General features: G+C 40.4%; 1 protein-coding gene across 1 annotated transcript in view; it reads right to left on the reverse strand.

Moving 5' to 3' along the window:
* Positions 1 to 5,486: 5,486 nt before the first annotated feature.
* The window catches only part of CNOT10 (CCR4-NOT transcription complex subunit 10), a 32,319-nt gene continuing 16,135 nt past the window's right edge, over positions 5,487 to 21,670 (reverse strand). The window contains exons 11-19 of the mRNA XM_084207885.1: positions 19,212 to 19,333; positions 18,439 to 18,615; positions 15,758 to 15,838; positions 10,988 to 11,101; positions 9,509 to 9,639; positions 8,745 to 8,780; positions 8,516 to 8,643; positions 7,201 to 7,276; positions 5,487 to 5,772 (exon numbers count right to left, since the gene is read on the reverse strand). Coding sequence (XP_084064011.1) covers positions 5,618 to 5,772; positions 7,201 to 7,276; positions 8,516 to 8,643; positions 8,745 to 8,780; positions 9,509 to 9,639; positions 10,988 to 11,101; positions 15,758 to 15,838; positions 18,439 to 18,615; positions 19,212 to 19,333 — 1,020 coding nt within the window. The 3' untranslated portion in view covers positions 5,487 to 5,617. The remainder of the gene's footprint in view (positions 5,773 to 7,200; positions 7,277 to 8,515; positions 8,644 to 8,744; positions 8,781 to 9,508; positions 9,640 to 10,987; positions 11,102 to 15,757; positions 15,839 to 18,438; positions 18,616 to 19,211; positions 19,334 to 21,670) is intronic.

Below are 21,670 nucleotides of genomic sequence, written 5' to 3' on the forward strand. Positions count from 1 at the left end.
CATAAACAACCTAGGAGAAAGAACAAGTCACTTGGATGTGGCATTCCCTTGGAGTTGAAGGAAAGTGGGCCCAGTCCATTACGTTACAGTTAAACCAAAATTGATTTCTGAAGAGAGCAGGTTTATAGACTCATCTTGCCATAACTTTGATCAAAAGATTTCTTTGTTCAGTTCTAGTTTAAAAAAATATTGTGCCAAAGTTTTGTTTATTTTTTAAAGGAGTGTAAGCCAAATGGTGCCAAAAGGTAATAGGGTATTTAAAAGTAGAGATATTTAGACAAACAGTTTGGAACTGTATAAAAAAGGAACACTGGTACTTGAGTTAGACAAATATTGTACCTTTGGTCTTTGAGTCCTTGGGAGTTTGAAACCCAGTTTGCTGTGGTACAAAATGCACAACTAGAGATGCCACTATCTTTTGCTTGAAGTTCTACCTCACTTTGCAGAAGTAAATCATCTACCTCAATTTAGCATCAGACAGGTTTGGGAAATAGTTGAGAATCTGCCTGGGGGAAGGATTCATCCTGCCTGTTGGAAAAGCATTTTAATTGAAACAGAGATACTAAGTGTGTACTGTGACTGCTTGCTTTTGTTTGCTTTTGTTTTTGCTGCCTGCCTATGGACATATTAAGCTGCCCTTGCTAGAGAATCTGTAAATAAAACCAAATGTTCAGGCAAACTGGACTGAGACCTGAAATGCTTCCAAATTTGTTCTGGTTTCACTACAAGGTATGGAAGTGAAGTGTAAACTTTTGTTCAGTATTATGACACTACTGGCTGACGTGACATTCTTCATGTTCTTTTGCAGTGTTCTTATGTCCTTGAGACCTTTAGGTCTTCTCTCTACAAGAGAAAAACTTTTATGCATGCCTACCAATGTGTCCTGTTTGGGAGGGCTGGTGTTATGATTGCTGTAAACACAATGCTATACCAAATGCTTGAAGGGAATAAGGTCCTGGTTTTTTATTTTATTGACTTGGTGATTGTATTAGTAGCTTGCTTGACTCAATGGGATTTTTTCCACCATGACAAAGCAATCAAGTTCCTATTCCTGGAGGGCAGCTTAGGTTCAGACATACTCAGGAGAGGCAGTTTAAAACCAGTGTCTTGGGGTTTTAGGCAAGTTAAGTAGTGACGTGCAACAATACCCCGTGTCACCTGTGGAGTTAAGTTGCAGAAGCATATTTTCAGACTACTCTGTTGGAGGAAAAAGAAGTCCTTTTTCCTGCCCAGCTCATATTAAGGGGTGGCAGAAGTGGGTACAGGAGACCCCTAATAACAATAGGCTGTGTTGGGTTTGGTAAATGTTATGGTGGGAAATGTACATTGATGTCTCTAAGTGATCTTACGGGTTAACAAGCCAGACTGGCATCTTTTTCCATCATTGTTCAACCAATAATGGTTCTAAAAATGCTTTGTGTACCTGCATGGTCTTAGACCTTCTATTAATGATTGTATCAACTTACAAACTCAGGTAGATAATTTTTTAAGCTCTTTTCATAGAGCCTTACTGACTGAATGTTAAGTGTCTGTGTACTGATGTAGTTAAGTAACTTCCTTTTGAACTACCAGACTAGTTAAAAAAAAATGTCCTTTTATAGGTTTGTAGAGTACTTTTCAGACAATGTAGTAGTTTTTCCTTCAGAGGGAGAGATGCCTGTTTCTGAGGGGTTTTTTTAGTGGGTTTTTTCTTTTTTGTTTTGGTTTGGTTTTTTTCTTCCCTAAAATGACTAAGAGATTTTTAACTAGTTTGTAAGGTTTGCTTAGTCACCTGAGTTGGTGGGGGTTTCTGTGACTCTTGTTTGTACTGTGCATTACCTGTCATGCCCTGCTCGCTTCGTGCACAGGTCCTTGGAGGAGTTGAGGGTGTGAAACACATGCCTGCAATTTAACTCAAATAGAAGTTGCAAGCCTTGAACGAAATGAAGCTCAGCCTCATGAAACCAATGTCAAACATGCTTTTTTCCCCCCTCCCTCCCCTCCCCCTTAATTGGCTGTAGATGTATGCCCCATCTTACAAAATTTTCACTACTGATTTATAAGTAGCATTGCCTCAGTGCAGGTTTGCTTTGGCATCCAGGCTGATCTTGTCATTCTTTGGATGTTGGGCATCTTGAGTTGATTTGGTTTCTTCGTTTCCTCTTCTGTTATTTCTTTTCTACTTTAGTAACTAATCATGCTGCTCTCCTAATAATAATAAAATATCTCAGGAGGTCAGACAGTGCTCTGCTTTTAATGAGCTGCTCAGAGCTTTTGTATCTAATTGAAAATAAGTCAGGCTGTGACAAAAATTGCCGTGCTCCAAAAAGAGCATCACATTTCTACTTGGACAAAGAGTGATACAATTTTTACTTGTCAGATGTTGAGTACTGCAGAGAAGAAAGCATGACAGGTTATGTGCAAACTTTTGTGTAGAATAAGTGAACAAAATTGTTAGAACCCTTGTGTTAATGGAGGCTTCTGAATGTATCTTTGTGGTCCATAGGGAAGGCTGAAGGATGTAGCAAGGAGACGATGTATCAGCTACTGGCAGCCTTAAAACAAAGTCAGTGTCTCTCTGGACTTTAAAATGTTCCTATGCAGTTTATTTTATTTTTGTTTAATCAAATAAATGTGAGGTTTTTTTCACGGCAACTCTGTGTGTGTGTGTTTCTGTACCACCCAGGAAAAGCCTTTTCTTCTATCAGGATGCAAAAAAGAAAAAGCCCCTCCTAGTTGTTTGTGTCATTAGAAAAAGTCCTCATTGTCATGACTGGAGAAAAGAGTTGTGATATTGAAGTCACTGCTTCAAATTCCATCCTTTTTTCCCAATATTTTGCCAGGAAGTTTCTGGTTTAACTTTTTTAGGTCCATTTTTAGGTTTCCTTTCCTTCACCTTGGCTGCTGAAAGAATGCTTCTTCTGCATGGCAGTGTAAAGCAAAGCCTCCAGAACATTTAATAAGTCTCTCTGGCATCTTACAGGGCAGGCTGTCAACAAAAGTTCAGTTGGTGGAAAGCTGCCCTTTTTCCTTAATACCTTGGAAAAGGTTTGAAAAGAAATAGTGAGCATAAGAAGATGCTCTTCAGGTGAGGTTTGAGAATGAAAGCCACTGACTGAATTCCCAGCATGGGTAGCAATGGAGCTAGATTCCAGGCTCTGGAAGTGCTGTCTGCTTTAGCTTTTCAAAGCCAAGAAGCCTTCTGGGCCTGCACAACTGTAGGGCTCTCAGCACCATCCATCAAAATCCTTTACCAGGCCATTGCCTTCTTCCTGCTGGAGCAGCTGGCAATATGTCAGGAGTACAGAGATCACTTCAAGTGGGAGGGAGGGAGGGAGGGAGGGAGAAGGCCCTTTGGAGGTGAGGACAAAGGCCGCCCAGGTGAGTTTGTCCAGCTTCCTGTGTTGCTCCGTGTTCCCTTGGCTCCTCTGTGCCCTCCTCCTGAAGACAACTGGAACCCAAAAGCTCCCTGAACACCAGGAGATGGCTCAGGACACTGCTGGATGGGTGCTGTCCAGTCTTTGCACCGGGACCATGGGCAGAACTAAAGGTAACAGCAGTGGCCACAGGCATGGTGCAGGAACAGTGGGGCAGCAACAAGGCTTGTGGTGTGTGGTGGGGGAAAAGGGAAGGCACCCCCTTTCTCCTGCTCTGGGAATATGAGCCACTGTGCTGCTGCAGGGAGATCCTGGAGGTAAGGGGAGAGTGGGGGGAGAGGGGCAGATAGCCTTTCCTTCCGGAAGGGGCCCAAACCAAACTGCTGAGGTTTACTAACTTAGCCCGCTGCTGAGCCTGGGCTGCTCGTGCTCCCCGTTTTACTTGACCTTCACTTCTTTCCTACCAGAGATGAAAACGGTTGAAGGGCGAAGCCCGGTCCTTGGCTGCTGCCTCCCTTGTCGTGTTACGATGTTTATTTTTTCCTTTCTGTTAATAGCGAGCGCCGAAAGCGGAGAGCCGCGATCACCCCCGCCCGCCCGTCGCTCCGTGCGCGGCTGCTGCGCGGGCTGAGCCGCCTCGGGCACCGCGGCCGGAGGCTGGGGCTCCCGTGCGGGCGCGGCTGCGATAAGATGTGCCTTATCTGGGAAACAACGGCATCCTTCACCGAGCCCGGGCACGGCCAGAGCATCTTTTGCATGTGAATGCCCCGCATTCCTGGGGGGGCGGGGAAGAATCTTCTCTATTCAGGGCCCGGGACCACACAGGGAGCATCTTGAACCTTTTTGTATTTAATCTGTCAATCTACTCTGAGGTAAAAGATCTATCAGCTCCCTTTCTTCTCTCTTTCAGAAAGGTGATGGCTACCAACTTACTCCTGATACTTTTTTTATTCCTAGCGTTTCTAAACTGCTTGCCCCTACCTGAGGACAAGGGTGCGTTGCAGTGATAGAAAAGTTACTGAAAAAGGCTGGGTTGGATTCTGAAAGGATTGAAAAGCAGGGCAGGCAGTAATCTGACAGGAGACAGAGTAGCAGGTCCCAAGCTGCTGCTGCCCTGCTTCCTGCTGGAGACACACCTGTGCTCACTCCACAACTTGCACACCGTTGAATAGACTTGCTGTGCGCTGTTTCTGTCAGCTGGTTTCTCCAAGATGATGGATACAATCCTGCTGCCTTCCTCTCCTGGACACGTGCATTCCCTCGCACTCACGGTAGGAGAGCAGAAGGGCAGGCCCCGAAGCCAAGGTGCTGCTGGGAGTAGTGACCTCTTGGTGCTGGCAAAGTACAATGCCAGCAGCACAGGGAGATAAGGTGGCAGCTCAGCTCTGCCCTGGAGATTATCAGGATAGCTGAAATGGCACAAAACAGCCCTGGAGGGATGGTGAGAGGAGTGCTGGGCTCCAATTATCTTATGCCTCTCCTCTGCTGTGCTCACAGTAAGTAACCAGAGGGTCCTTGATTGTGCTCCATCTTCCTTTGAGTAAAAGGCAAATTTTTTTTTGTTAAGAGAGGTGTTCCTCTACATTGGAAACTAGATTAAAAAAGCTGCCACAATCTTCTCCCCAAAAGAAAAAAAAAAAAAAAAAAAAAACCCCAAACCAAATAAAATCACCCCCAACCCCCACCCCCCCCCCAACCCCTGCTTCCCACAAAAAAAACCTACAAAAACCACCCCAAACCCAACCTTTTTTCCCTGTGGAGGAAGCAGAGCCATCCTTCCTCCATAGCTGCACCATTACACCGTTCTGTTGGGCAAAGGAAAACCAGAGAGAGGGGGGGAAAAAAAAAAGCCACCAAAAAAAAGGCAACAGAAACAGGTTCCCTCTTTGTTGAGGAAGAGCATGGCTTATACATGTCAAAACAGCAGCCAACACAACAGCTCAGCTGCTCCTTCAGGACTTTACTTCAGGTAAATGGTTTTCTCCACTCACCGCTCTCCCCTCTGTTCTCTTCAAAAAGAGCTGAATTACACACTTGGAGTTTTTGTAAATAAACTACCACTCCCATTCAAAGCAGGTACTAACCCTTGCATCATTCATTAAATAACCTTTACAAACAAGTCTTTTGGTTTACATCTTTTATTAAAAATTTACATAAACAAACACACTCCAGCAATTGGGGTATTCAGGTGTCCTAGGTTAAAAAAATATACAAAATCCCAAGCCCCCCTGACCAGGGCAGCAGCAGGTTCAAGCACAACCTCACTTCCTTTGAACAGTGGTGAAAGCTGGCATCTGAATGGGCTGGATGGAGTGGACTGGCTGGAAAACAGGCTTTTTCCTCATGTCGGAGAGTGTTTTCACAGAAGGGAGCAGCTGGTTCCTCTTGATGATCTGCAGTGCCAGCTGCGTGTTACCTACAAGACAAGTTCCAATTAAAAACCCCAAAATACCATTTAATGGCATATGAATTATTGTTCAGGGACAGAGCTGATGAGCCAGCCCTGGACCTAGGCCAGGTACACCAGCAGTCCTTCCTCTCCAGTGAAATGCTGGCACAGATAGGAAAAGCAGTAGACAACAGGAAGTTTGAAAAAAATTAGTTTTGATTGAGTCCACCTATTCTTAGCTGAAGATGTCAAGCTTTTACCTCAGAGCTGGAAGATGCCAAAGCACCTTCTAATTTCCCAAAGGTCACCTCTTCTCTCTCCCAGCTGCACAGTGAGGCACTAGATCTCACACAAAATGCCCTCACACTGTGACACTGCAGACAGTAATGCTAATGCCAAGGGGATAAAAGATGTTTTCAAAAGAAGAAATCTGATTTTCAGCTGTATGTATGGTCCATCAAAGAACTATCACTATACATGGAAAACTTACTCTTTGTTAAAAATTAAACCTGTAAAGTTACAGGAGAAAAGGCACTGAGTTGTGAGGAAAATATTTCTCCCTTATAATTTTCTTTACCTGAAGTTTTTGTTTCAGAAGAGATGCACTATTTTGTTGTCTTTATAGAAAAAAAAAAAAGTCTTTAGCCTCTTCTAGTCATGTACTTAAAAGAGGGTGAGGGATGTAAATCCCACTTTCTACTCTCTTCTGCTCTCTACAACTTTGTTGCAGAAATTTTAGAAACATCTTTGTAAGAAAAGCATTGTAGAAGTCTCAATTCCAAATGCAAATGCTCAAATCCTCTGCCTGCCTGCAATGCAACATCACAAAGGGGAACAGGCACACAGAACATTTCACAACACTTGGATATGAAGTGCTCCCCAAAGGGCACAGGTCTGCAACCATGACAGCTTCAAGGAGCAGCTGCACAGTCTGCTCACACTGCAGAATTCAAGTGCAACCTTTCCAGTTTCCCATTATGTAGATCTTTCCCCTCCTACCAACAAAGTGATCCTTCAAAGGAAAGCATTGTGGAAGAGAAAATTATCAATATTATCACCTTTGCTGCCATACTTGCTACACAGGCCTTGACACAGCTTCTTTGGGAAACTTGGATTGTGGTTGGCTCTTAATGGAGAAAGTTTTCCAAACCCTCTTTATAGCAGAAACTTCATCAAGGGTTTTACTGAGCCTATCCAAGACTGCTGACTTCTGCACTAAGATAGAAAACTTCAGCTCCAGAAATGAATGTTTAGGAGGGCTGGAGTGTGTAAGAACAGGAGGGCAATAAACTATGGAAGTGAAGGTGCACGTACATGGAGTGTAAGATGGAGGCAGGGCCTAAAGGGTATTGTTCAAAATACTGGCACAACTCTCTCTATAGAGTAGGAATGATGAGTGCTGCCCTCCTCCCTTTGTACCCCAAAGTTAGGTCGCCTGAACATCTCCCAACTTACCGTTCTGCAATTCAAGATACACCGCCAGCAGGATGGCCTCTGGAGGGATCTCTTTGGGGTGGATCAGCGAAGCAGCCTTATTGAAAAAGAAGAGAGTGGAGAGAAAAAGTGCTTAAGAGAAAGAGCCAGAACAAAGAAAGTGCCCCTTGACAAGATCACTTCATCAACTAAAACCAGATTTTTTCAAACTCATACACTCCATCAGTTTTAAGCATGCAAGGAGAAACTGCAAGATTATCTACATAGCAAGATTGTTTCACACTAATTAGCAGGACCATCTGCTGTGTGCTTATGTTCATATGGATCTGTATTTCTCGGGCCAGCCTAGCGTGGTTTCCTGGTGAGGTGACAGGTGAAGAAGGTAACCTCCACTGCTCCAAAGTTCAGAATAGAAAGTTAACAAGGATTGTTCATTAGCTTTCCATATACAACCATTTCTCAGCTATGAAGTTAATGAATTTATTGTAGATGCAGAGCCCCACTGTATTTTCCATCCATGGGTGGCCTTGCATCCCTCTGGGCTTTACACAGGCGTTTCAGAGCCCAAGCAGAGACACATGCCCCATCATAAGAAGCCTCAGGAGGAAAAAGAGCCAGACAACTGCCTTAAGTAGCTGAGAGCCTCATAGAACTCGAATCTGTTCACATACACAACCACTGTGAAGTAACTTGGAAGCTGCTGTTTCAGTTTGTAGCTCAACAATGCATGCAAGCAGTCTTCCTGACAGACAGGAGTGGCTGCAAAAAGAGAAACATCATGACTGAAAGAGATGGGTCCCAGCCATGAAAAATATCAAGGGATGTGACACAGGCTAGGTGGAGACAGCATTTCAAAAGCAGTACTTGAGAATTCCTGGGACAAGAGGCAGACAAGGAGCATGCTTCCAGCAGAATTGTAGTTTGTTCTCACAGCCCTAAAGATAATAGTTCTGATGGTGAGTTATTAAATGACTAGGGAGAAAACCTTCTCTGAATCATAACAATTACTACTAGCCATTAAAAAGAACACAACTCAAACAAACAAGTTAAGTTAAATAACGTGAAAAGGCTTCCCAGCCATCTTCCACTGTTCTGATATGACCTAAGGAAAATAAAATGCTGCCTATAGTGGTACTGAACTTTTTACACAAGTAAGAAATTTGGAATTAGTTTTTTTTTAATAGAGACTGGTTCATAAAGACAGAGAAAAGCCACTATCTCAGCAGGGTGTGCAAGTAAGCTGGGCTGTGAAATCACCAGAATTCACTGTGATCTGAATGGCACTTAGAAGGAAGTAATTTGTTCCTAAATCTGCCTTGAGATTTGTTTTTCATACCTGATGAAGACACTTTCGAGCTTTGTCATATTCGCTCCTCAAGCAGTAAGCACTTCCAAGGTTAAATAACATCATTGTTCGAGCAGACGTGACCGAACTGGGGTAACACTGTGGTGTCTGCTTGCCAGCTGCAGTTAAAAGAAAATAAAATTCTTTCTTTCCTTACACTTTTATTCCAACTGGCCAAGTAAGTTCTTGTACTCTGCTGAATACAGTGGTTGGTACTTACAAGATTCCATTGCCTCATTCTCTCCTTTGTCAGACCCTGCAAAGAAAAAACAAATACAAACACATCATGTTCTGTGACCTTTTTAAAAGGTTATTACAAAAATAATACAAAGATACAAATTTTCTGCTTTCTTCACAGTCTGACATTAAAGAGGGAAAATAGATCTGTTTGCTCAAGAGTTTACATCATTCATGACTTCCTATCTTTTAGATTTGCAGATGAGTACAGTGAGTTTAAACTGCAACCACGTCACTGGAATCAGAGCTGCTATAGCCTCCACTATACAGATGGTTCTGAAGTACTTTTCTCTAACAGAATACACACTCCCAACAAGAGGACTAAGGTTAAATTCTCCCCACTCCCTATATCTCAGTAAAGTAGACTGCAGTGTTATGACAAAGCCTGGTTTAAAGACCAAAAAGCTGGAAGAGATGGTATAAAACCCAAACTTAACCATAATAGCACATTTAACAAAAGCAGCTTTCAAAAGTTTCCTTCAAACAAGTCAGAATACTACAATATACAGTCCTACTAATGTTACAGAATTAACCACCTCATAGGAATGACAAACAAGGAAAAGACACACCAAACACAAAGTGGGAACTGAAGCCAGGAAAATAAAAACACAACACCCTCCTGCACCCTGCAATAATCTACAGGTCTTAAAACAAAATGTCTTAATCATCATTATATTTGTCTACAAAGTTACAGCAGGAAGGCAGCTGAAAGCACAACCAGTTATAATGAAGTGTGGATGCATTAACCTTGATCCTGCTCATTTGAAGAGATCCCAAGGGACACATCAGTGACATTCTCGGGGTTCAAGTGAGTGATGGCATCAGATATTCTGTCTAGAGAGATGAGAGCTTCTGCTGCATACAAATGCCCAAGAAACCTACAACAGCAAAGGGTCAGGGTACAAATGTCAGCACAGCAATCCCCACAGTTTGTTATGAGAGACAATGCAGTTTTTGATGCGAGCACACGGGAACTGTTACTGGAAACAATAGCATGGAAGTTAACTTGCTCATAAGGTATTGTCATAATACCCAGTTCTACCATTTACTGCTTCTGGCACCAAAGTTATAAAAAAATTCTATACCTGAATAATGACAATTCATCCACGCACAGGAGTTTCCATTCCACAGAGAAAATACCTTGGTGGGGCCTTATTCAGAGAATTAAGAAAAGCCACCCCAGAATATGGATATATCTACAATTTAAAGTGTTACATTATTTTACATTCAATAAAAATAAAGCACCTATTTTCCTGGGACCAAGATATATATGTTTTTGTCTTTGCAAAAGACCTGTTATTTAGCACTTCCTTCATTACATAACAGTAACACAAAATTATGTGTTACCTTGCAAACTCCTCTAAGATCTTGCTAATAACGACTGTGCAAAAGGATGAGCTTCAGTAGTGTGAAAAACAGAAGCCAAAGAATTTAATTGGCATGGGCCAGGTTAGAGCAGGGTGCCAGCATATAAAAATAAGCATGAGTTACCTTACCTTCCACAAGTACATTACCAGTTTTGAAAAATATTACTACTGTAAAAACCTTTGCTATACTTTATCCTGTGCATTAAATGCACAGTGTCAGAAGGATAGGACTGAAGTTGCCTTCTTTGAATTTGTAGAGCTGTATGAGAACTGGTGGGTAGAAAAAGAATGCACTTTGAATAGCCTTCAAGAAAATACAGTGCCAAATGAGAGGCGACCAAGAGAAACTGAAGAATGGAACCTACATAAGCAGCAGTAGCAGGTGAAGTGACAGTCCTGCACACACAAGATCTGTTACCCCGAGTGACTGAGCAAACCTTCCCCTCTGAGGCTGTAGTTTCATAAGTAACCTTTCAGCTGTGTGGGTTTGGGCTGATGTTGGCTACCCACAGCTGCACATCCCTGCCCCTTGTGCTGTGCCAAGCATGTGCAACCCTGCAGTGAATCACGACAGAGACCTGATGGTCCTGCTGCTGCATGGGACCCAGAGCTGGACAAACAGTAACAAAAGCAGCAATTGATTCCAAATTATGAAGAATTCGTACACAAAGGAGGGAATTCATGTTCCTGTGTGTCAATGGACATTTAGTCAGGGCTTCAACAAGAACAGGAGCAGGCCAAGCAATTCTTTGCATCAGACACAAATTTGGCAAGAAACTACAGACATTGGAAACTTCAACTCAGAACTGTCCAGCAAAAAACAGGGCTGAGAAAGAAGAAATGACTCCATCAGACTTACTTAAGAGATCCTGAGAGCTTTGGTTGCTGCAGAAGTTTATCTGCATGATTCAATGCCATAAGGTTATCCCCCAAAGCCAGAGCCACATAAGCACTACACGCAAGGATCGAGCACCTGGAAGGAAACAGACAAAAAAACAAAGGGAAGGGGGAGAGAGTCAACATGTTAAATGGAGAATTCTGTGATTCCAAATGCACCTGTTAAATCTTCTTTCTTGTTTAGTGCTAAAGAAATATATCAAACTTTCAATAATGACTTCTTATCTAACTATGAAGTAAAAGAGCGTTCATTATTTATGAGCTCGATTGTCCTACCAATATAAACTAAGGATCACCATGGTGTGCTCAGTAAGATTTTGTGGTTTTCATCATAAATAACAGACCAAAATAAGATGGACTTCACCATGTATCATTTTTCTCATGGACAGTTTCCCTTTCTCACACTCTTGTTACTGGTCTTGCCTTGGACTCTCATTTGTACTCCTCTGCCCTCACCTTCTGCTGTAGAGAAGAGTAGCAGGTTTCTAGATTGCTATAAGACACAATCTACAGACACACAGTAGCTATCAATTAAGCTGCAATATATTTCACTCTTCTGTTGAACAACATCTGCATACAGGGAGACAAACACTGGAGAATCTGGCATTTCCAGTTTTGTGTTCAATTGAAGGCTGTAACCCAGTGCCAAGACTCTGAGTGATCCATGGCATTTTGTTGCCATCACAGACTTGCTTATCTTTCCAAAACCAGAAAATCTCTGGCAGTTCATTTAATGAAATCTGAACTGCTCACATTTTCCATCTTCAAACAATAACCCCACATCAGGATGCCATCATTAGGCCAAGCTTCACACTTTGTAATAACTGCCCCCCTCTCCAAACACTGTTCTTGGGGATATTTTCCACTTGGTAAAACATCTTTCAGTGCAGGCTGCCTTGTCCTAAGGGCACAAGCCTCTGCCCACGACGCCCTGCTGTGAGCAGGACTCTGTTCTTCTCCAGGGAGGACAAGTGGATGCTCTGAGTGGGGTCTCACGTTGGGAGCGAGGGGAGGAGAGCCGCAGGCTCTCCCGCTGGTAGGCGGGCTATTATTGCGCCAACCTTCTGGCAACTGTCAAGCCCACTTTCGGTCCAGCAGTAAGTCATGTAATTCATGGCAGGACCTGGGGTGCCTTTATTCCCCTTTCCCAGGAGGCATGCTCCTTAATTATGCACAAGTAGGATAAGAAACTTCTCCAGTGTTTTCCCCTACCCCCCACTTCCTCTCCACCGTGTCCACATGTCACATCAAATCTGAGCACATACAAAAGCTTGAGAGAGGGAGAGGAAAGCTTCCCCAGCTCAAGTCCCAAACCTAAAATATTTCTGAAAGGTTGTGACTGGGAAGGGGGATGGAATGGAGAAAAAAAAAATCTCTGAAATAACAGCCTGCTTCTAACTAACCTCTTTTTGTCTCTACCTCAAGGAAGTACAGCTTTTAAATCAGCAGAGATGCTGTGTGTCATCAGCAAAATACCCTTAGACACAAGTCAGGGCCTGCAGAGTTGGTTATTACTGCCCTTCCCATCAATGTGTGTTACATTTCCCACAACTTTTTTAAAGGCTATTTTTATTTCTTCAAGTGTAGATTCAAACACAACACATGCTCCAATCACACAACAGGATGAAACCTACTCCTCTGCTCTAAGCACTAGCCACTGTTTGCTGCAACATAAGAGCAGGCAAAAGCCTTCAGCAACAGCCATCTAAGGAGGAAAACATTCCGATTTCCTCCCATGCAGTTGTGGTCTTGCACTTGGATCCATTGTTGAGTTGGTGAACCAAACGCTCAGGGGAGCTGACAGCCAACCGGAGCAGAAGAATTGCACCACAAGGGAAAAGACAAACTAGTTTTTCACCCCGGTCAGGATTCTGACAAAACTCCACAGGTCGCCTTTGAGCACGGCAGACTTCCAGCATCACCGAGCCTCCGCATGCCCTAAATAAAACTGCCTTTGCACTAGGAAAAAGAAAAATGTTTTTTTAAACTGCCAGATTATGTCAAACAGCCTCTTGTGTAGGTCTAGGGAACAGGATTTGTCAGCCCACACGGACTGTAAGTTTATGGAACCCAAGCTCCCCATCTGACTTGCCTAATTTCTCAGGGAAATGGCAAGCCAGAGCAAATCCAGTCCTTCAAAACTTAGTAGGAAGGCACCAAAAATGACACTTCTAAACCATTAAGAGAACGTCACTAAACTGAAATAATTTTGAATAGCTAAGCCCAACAATGGATACAAAATACCTACTTTTTATCTTTCAACACAGGCAAACAATACAAAATATTAAGAAATACAGAATGCAGACTGTGCTTACTCCAAGGGGAAAATCAGCAGCAGCAAAGGGGAGATGAGGGAAGAACTACACAGTGGCTACAAGTGAGGAAGAAGAGAGTGAAACAGCTATGGGTGATAATCACTGTAAGCTTCTAGTACTGTGACAGGGCCAAACAGACCACTGCAACCTTTAAATGGATAACTGAGGCAAAACTGGCTAAGTGTAGAGAAAACAAATCATTCCTTTAACTCTATCTGCTTTGAGGGGCAAAATTAAGGTTCTCACACAAACACCTTCAATCTAGGGAGTAAGACTACAACAAGGTCTGTTGCTGTCCATCTCAACTTTTACAATAAAATCCACAAAATTTTCCAAATGTAGAACTGTGGTCTACCAGAACATCTTTTCTCTTGATGTATCCAAACAGTATTAGGTGGCTGTGATGTGTGGAACATACCACAGCCTGAGAGCGGAGCAGGGGAATTGGTTTGTCCAAGAATGAGAAGCAGCAAAGAAAATTGTTTAGAAGAAACTCAGAAGAAAAACCTGGAGTTTCTACTTCCAATGGATAAATTCTTAGCAACGATTGGTGTCCTCAGACTTCTGCCTGTTACTTTTAAAACCTTGCAATTGAATTACTGCTTATTATGAGAACAGTCCACTCAACTAGTCCACCAATTTGTGCAGAAGTATCAAGCAATATATATAGGACATGTAAACCTTTTCTAGATGATATTTTTAGCTTTTAAAAACTGTTCAGGGGCAAAGATAAGTTGGGCATTTTGAACTCTTTCAAGGATGCTCAACTGTAAAAAATCATCCAAAAAAAAAAAAAAGAAGCATTCACAGTCCCTTTTCAGTTCTAGAAGCAATAGAGGTTTTTCAGTTCAGCGACTCGCCAGGAAAAAAAGTCAACAGATACCTATTCCTTAGGATAATCCTTGACAACATCCAGAATTCTTTTTTCCTGGACTCAACAAGAATTAAATTTTTTTCACTTAGCTCCTTAGTGAGCAAGGCTACAGGACTACTATTTGAGTGTAACATGTTTTGCTGTTCACATCTCCAGAAGATTAGAAACATTTTCAGCAGAATCACTTTCTAGGAATGTGTAGTCCTCTAAATTAAACCAAAGCATGTAGTGAAGAAAAAAAAAAACCAATGCTTTTCCTTTCCTTAAATGAAGTTCTTTACCAGAAGCAGCTCACTTCTTGCTGAACTGCTAAGTTTTTCCTGACATGTTGTCAGATTTCATCGGTAGATAACAACAGCTGATTGTGAAAGATAAAACTACATATTAAAAAATAAAAATTCACAAAGTGACACCATGTAATTTTGACATGTGGCAGCCACATTTTCAACAGTCAGGAGGAGAAAAAACCCACAAAACCCACAAGCAAACCACATCACTGTTTTTAATCCAGCATGTTCTATTTCAAGTAGCACACTCTTGTACCACTCCAGAATAAATAATCGATGTGGCCTCACAGATTCCTCCTGAAGTGCTTTTAAATGAGTACAAGAAGATTTGCTACATGCAGTGGAGCAAAGGAAAGGTTAAGCTGGTCATTATAAAACATAGGTTACCTGGGGTTAGGCTGAAACAGAATGTTTACCTAAGAGTTCGAGTGGGAAATTACTGTATGCTTTGTCCATAATAGAAACTTAAAACAGATTTCTTTTTTCTAAACAGGTGCAAGCTTTATAGTAAGAGATTTTCAACAGGCTGGAAAGCCACCTGAAATAATTAACATTGCCAGTAAATGGTAATCTTGTTGGGGAAAAGTAAAGAGACTCCAGATTACATGATACTTATTTACACACACATGAGTTATTCCACCTGGAGAACATTCAGACTCCTGAACAGGCAGTTGAAGGATCTTTGAGAACACATAAGAAATCTACAGTGAAATTTTACCTCTATTTTTCCATTGCGAGAAAGTAAAATGCCTGGACAGAGGCATTTCTGCTTTCTATTTTATGCAAACTATGGATTTATTCCTGCTGAAAGGAACACCATTCTCATTGGTTAAAGCAGCTATGCTGCTTTCCACTTTCATTTTTTTTCCCATCCAACAAGCATATAATGTGGGGACTGAATTCTAAACTAGTGTTATTGTGGCTTTAAAGGGAAAAGGTACATACAGTAATTTCCATCCAATGTCAACAGCCATTCTCAGACTTTTTAGATTTGTCCTTATGAGATTTGATATTTACAGCTTTGCCTAATATATAACACCAAACTTACAATACTGGAATCAAACAGACTGATCTACCTCAACTGAAATTCTGGATGGTTTGTTCAGATCCAAAGCCCAGAAGAAAGGAACCACACACATTTGGAAAAAAGATTACCAGCTACAATTCAACATCACAGGTGGCTACAAAAAAAACCTAGGAATCACAGTTAAGGAAGAGGCTTTTTTAATGGTGGATATTTGATATTATTTACTTGCCTTAAATTCTCCAATTCCTGTTTCTTCAAAGGCGAAGAAGGAGGAGCTGCAATGAATTTATCCCCTTCATGACTTTTATTGCTAGAATAAAAACAGTGTATTACTATAATAGATAATAAAAAAATTCTCAGTATATTTATTAACTCCATTTAAAAGAACATAAATTCTGCAGCTTAAAATAGAGGGAGTTGAAGCTATTCACAGATTGAGGCACATGCTCTTATCCTAACCACTCTATTTGAGAAGGAAGAAGTGGGACACTTGCTGGAAAGGATTTGACTGACAGACAAAACAACCCACACCATTCTTCACAGCCCTGAACTATTTTTGAAGTTCAGTGTAGGGTAAGCATTTTTAACTGGAGGGACGCAGAATGCATTTGCAGCTTCTCTTCTTTTAGCCTGTAGGAAAAGCAGTAAACTAGTTTTCCCTCTAGACCTCTAAAAAACTAGTTACATAAATAGTCTAGAAAGATAACCCATAAAGTGCTACAGCTTCCTTTAGACTTCTAGCTTCCCTTTATTACAAAATGTCTCTTCTTTTTTTTTCCTTTCTCCAAATAAAATTCCACTTTCTTAAAATTACACCTTGTTTTTTGGGGGGAGCATTTGGGGAGTATTCATTCTATTTAAGAAGTATGAAACTTCACCCTCCAATAAGCTGAAAGAACCTCCTGGAATGAGAATTGAAGAGACAGGTAATGGCTGTATCTTGGAAGTGAGAGACACCAAGGTCTAGAAAAAGATTTAAAGGAAAATACAGAACTGAAACTGAATCTGTCCACTTAAAAAGAACTTAATTTATTAGTTTCAAGTCTCTCTATTACAAATAGGTAAGATAACTCCAACATTCAAAACATACAGCAGAAATCTCCAAGGAATTCATACTCAATACTGCTGTAGAGTACATATTTCATGCCTTTACCAAAAACTAGTTCAAAAAAATACCCTTAGCCACTAAAAGTATTCACTCTTTTCTTGTGAATAAGAGAAGAATCTGCCTTAAGAGTCAGCTTGCTCAATTAGTGGGATTTGCTTTAAAACCATCCTCTTCAATTAGTGTGATTTTCTTCAAATGCCTTGTATGTTTTACTGTTCTCTCACAGAGGTTCCCTTGTCAGAAGGAACAAATCCTTAGAGAACTTTTCAGAATGTGACACAGAAATTCAAGAACAGCCTCCTTTGTTGGATATTTTGAAATTGGCAATTACTACTGGAAGATATGAGGGAGTCCTTTCTTTAGCTTTTTTTCAGCTGAAGAAGCACCTGGTTTTGAAAGCAGAAGGTAGCAAAGGATCTTCCCATACAGGGCATGTTTTCCTTTCCTCGCTCCTACAAAAATAAACAAAAACCACCCCAATAGAAAACAAAAAAGGAGGTCTTGTCTGAGTAAGGACCACCACTTTGTTTTCATCACTGCCCCTTAGTGAGCCTCAAAACCTTAAAACTGAAGTCCCATTAAAACCAGAGAAGCTTCATCTCAATGGGCTGCATATATAGCTGCCAGAGAACCTCCAACCTTAGTAAAGAGAAAAAGAAAAAAAAACCCTACAACAACAAACGAAGCAAAAATAAAAACCCACAACCACCCCCCTCCTCCCTCCAACTTTTATAAATCATTTGGTCACTTGACAAGATAGATTGTAATTGGAAAAACAGGATTATAAAGAGCAGCTTTCAAATATTGTTGCAAACAGTAACAGCCACTGACCCCCAGCCACAGTCTATCTGCAGACAACCTCAGAATATATGAAGATGCACCTTGTGCCTACACGACACAGTATGTGTACAGTAAATCCTGCTTTGTGACAAATGGATCTTATCTTCTTAACATTTATCTGTACTTAGGTCTGACAAAACCAGTGTGTTTTTTCATTACTCTCTAAGTAGTTCAAGTTCTACCATAGAAACTTTTTCCAGATGAGTTATTGTAACATTTACCCTCAAAATGGTCTTTAATGAAAGTGTAGACTATGATCAAAAATTGTTCTTCAAAAAGAAGTCCAGAATGTACAAGGTGATGCAATAAATTAAACCACTTTCCTTTAACATACATGTCTACAAATTACTTTTCCTGAAATTTTATTGACAGGAAAGATTTTTCTTAAATTCTTTTCTGCAAAATATGATTTATTAAGCAATAGCTCCAAGCTGCTTTCCTACTTACTTTCTAAATCTAGTTTCCCATTTTAATGCAAACACAATAAAGCATACTAGGGCTGATGAATGTCAAATCTGATCATGAGGAAATGTTTACAACTGAGTTTCCAGACATTCAGATATATATTGAATCAAGTACACAGCGCACGTGTGCTCAAACACAAAATCACTGTAACATGAGACTTCACTTACAATTAGAGAAATACCAATATGCACAGCAGGAGGGTGTGGGAAAACATAACATTTGCAGCACAGAAAAAAAAAAGATGGCCAAGGGAAAAAATAATTTCACTGTCTTATTTAATAAAAGTTGATAGGGACAGGAGGAAACAACTCAGTATTTTATTCTTAAATTTAAACAACAAGCAGCTAAACAATTTCCTTGAACATACCAGCATTATTAAGAGAATTTACAAATATGTTCTGTTTTTCTGTTGGCCAAATAAGGCAAATCACAGACACAGACTGTCGGCCCAGAGTTCCTCTGGACAAAAAGAAGGGCTTATATTCAATTCTGTTTACCTGCATGCTTCACTGCTTTCAGTGTTTTCTGTATTTCCCCCCAGCTGATTATTAGTTTTAGATCCATTTTCCTGCTTGGGCTCCTGTTGATCTTCTGGCAGTAGCAGCAAGGCATTTCTTAGACAAATGGCTGCAAACTCCATGCTGGCTACAGGTATTGCTGAGGACTGCCCATCACTTAAAGAGACACAGAAGGTGACCAATAAGTAGCAATCCTACTAAATTAAAAATAAAAGCAGAGCTCCAAAAATACCTGAATGCAGAGAAAACTTCACACTACAAATGTTAAATGATATTTTAAATATACCAAATTTAATTTATTAAGATAGAGTATCTTGTTATCTTTACAGATTGAAAATGCATCACAATGCTCAAATAGATTCACTATATTTTTTATTTCTCTTACTGAAGTTTAATGGCAGAGCAACTAGATTCTTCCTACATTTTTCTAAAGTGAATTATTGAAAATACATATTTTTAAGTGAGAAAAAAAGGACAGATTTAGCTATCTGAAAATAAAACTTCAGATAAATAAATTTTAAGCTTTAATGCTCATCTTACTTACAATAAACACACAGTTAAGCCCTCTGCTGGCTATCACAGAGGAGGCACAAAATGATGTTTAAGGCTCACCAAGCATTTTAGCATGCCTCTCTCTTCACTACATGAATGAACAGTTATTCCACAACAGTTTTAAAATCTCTGATAAACAGATATATATCCTTAACAAAGCTATAAAAACAAAATAAATAACCCATGGAAAACATACTCACTTATATACAACATTCTGTATGGACTGGGATGCTAGGACTATCTTACGGTGGTAGCCTTGACCTACTATTGATTGCACAATTCCCTTTTTGCTGGGAAGACCTTTAGTCTCTTGTTCTGATGTCTAAAAGGAAAAAGGAAAAAAAAGAGCTTAAATATCAAGGCTATTGAATGAGAGCTTGACAAAGTAAGTGAAGGCTGAAAGAAGACCTTGAACCCTGCTAAAATATAAGAATAATGGATACAGTTTTAAATCTAAAGTACAATGAAGGATCAGGCACCTTCTATTGTCTTTGTGTTGCAGAGGGGTTTTATTGCACACAGTGTAAGCACAGATTAGTTCTGACAGCTTGTCTGATAGCCTACTGACCTAGTTTTTCCTCTGTTTTGAAAGCAAAAGAACAATGAACCAAGTCATATTAAAAGAACTGACAGGATATCTAAAAAGAAATAATTTGATCTGCCACATAGCATTCAGACTTGGCACTGTAACGCTTGCCATCTTCTCTCCCTGCTTACACAGCACTCCTCAACACTCTTTGGAAAAGCTGCTCTCAAAATGTTCCATGGGGAGCACAAAGCTGAACAACAACATATGCAAAGATACATTAAATTGTTTAATGGATTGAGTATGCAGACACATTCTGGGGGTCAAATGAACTTAAAGTACCCTAATTGTCAGTCCCAAGAATTATCTCTACACCATGTTTACTGGGGTTTGTTTGGCTGTTTTACCATGAGCCATCTTAACTTCATTGGTAAGTTTAGTGAGTGATTAAGAGTTGCAGTTTTAAGAAAAAAATTATCCCAAATCTGGACTTTCATAGCTGTAATTTTTCAAAAATTTATCAGAATCTAAAAATATTGACATAGTAGCACAGTAGTAAAAATATTGACATGGTAGCATTTACTGCCAAATAAAAAATACGTACACTGAGTTTGGATATGAAGCACATATTTCAAAAAAGGTGTTTGAAATGCAGGTGTTTAAAAGGGAACCTTCTTCCATTCAGGTGTTTAAAAGGGAACCTTCTTCCATTCATATTTTATGTTTATAAAATACTAAAGTGGGTGAAAATTAGCTTCAGTGAAATTGCTTTTCTGCATGGTGTTCAGACCATAAATATGAATCCATGCTTAGATATAAAGGAATACTACTGCAAATTAAGTTAAAAGTTCAAATTGAACATATTATTGACTTTGGGATCTCACTTGTCATGTGTTACAAATGTAACCATTTAAAAATACTTTCTCTTTGCCTTTAATATTAATAGCATACAATTTTTTTTTCTTTTAAGGTTACAAATTTAGGGAACAAGCTGGTTTTCTGACATGAATTCAAGCTCTCTGGTACACCACACATCATAACTATACAGGAAGAAAACCTCAGGAACCTGGCATAATCTACTACTTTGGCTAGTCTGCAGTAAACATGGATCCCCATAAGGATTTCCCTTTTCCAGACTGCTAAACAATATCCTTGTAAATGGAATCCTAGCTTTGGATTTTTGCCACAAAACTACTAATCCACTCATACTCAGCTTTTCACTAGAGATGATCAGATGTGTCTTCTTTATCTATTTCTGACTTGCACCCAGTAGGACTGATACAGAAAATTGCAAAATAAGTATGAAGAAAGCAGTTCTTCCTGCATTTGCTGTGCTTTGTAAAACTCAGGCAATCTGACAAGTAGCACATAGAGAATGACAGTCGGTCCAGTTTTGATCCAACACTTGAATCTTTAGTGCTCAGCCTCTGAAATCAGTCTACAAGCAAACCTCTGCTATAAAGTTGTATCTTTCTTAAGTTCTCTGAAATAGAGATACCAAAATATTGAGTACTATTCAAATTCCCAAAGGAGAAGTTATTAATTTTGTAGTTGGATAATGTGCAGTAAATAAATGCAGAGAGGCCACTCAGAAAGGAAAAACAGAGAATTCAAGGGTGGGGGAAAGAAATTATGAACATAGCTATTTGCTCAATTCATCCCACACATCCTGGGTAAGGAGTGAAATGGGCATACTGTGGGAATAACTGCATAGGATCATGCAATTACAGACTACATCATCACTCCCCCATACTTAAGGGGTGAATTAGTCTTACAGGGAATCAAGTACTACGTATCTTAATTTCACAGACATACTATTTAAGTGCAGTTTTTTCTTCCTGTCCTCAGCCCTCTGAATTTTATCATATGGGTTTATCCTAAGCATACATGGATCAGCAGGTTGAAAACAAGATGTCCCAGAGGACATGCAATATGCCTGCCATCAGCAGGTTTCCACCAACTTTGCCAGGAGAAGAAGGTGAAGACTTAGCAATTAGAGATTCCGTTTCCCAGCAGGTGTGATCCCAACAGCTTCAGGACAGAGAAGGCTGATCTCGCTTCCTCAGCCTCTGTCACTTTCAGGCTACCCACAAAACAAAGTCTCACACCGCTTAATCTCTAGTGGACAATGAG

This window comes from Fringilla coelebs (genome assembly GCF_963513975.1).
Source record: "Fringilla coelebs genome assembly, chromosome: 1".
Taxonomy (NCBI): Eukaryota; Metazoa; Chordata; class Aves; order Passeriformes; family Fringillidae; genus Fringilla; species Fringilla coelebs.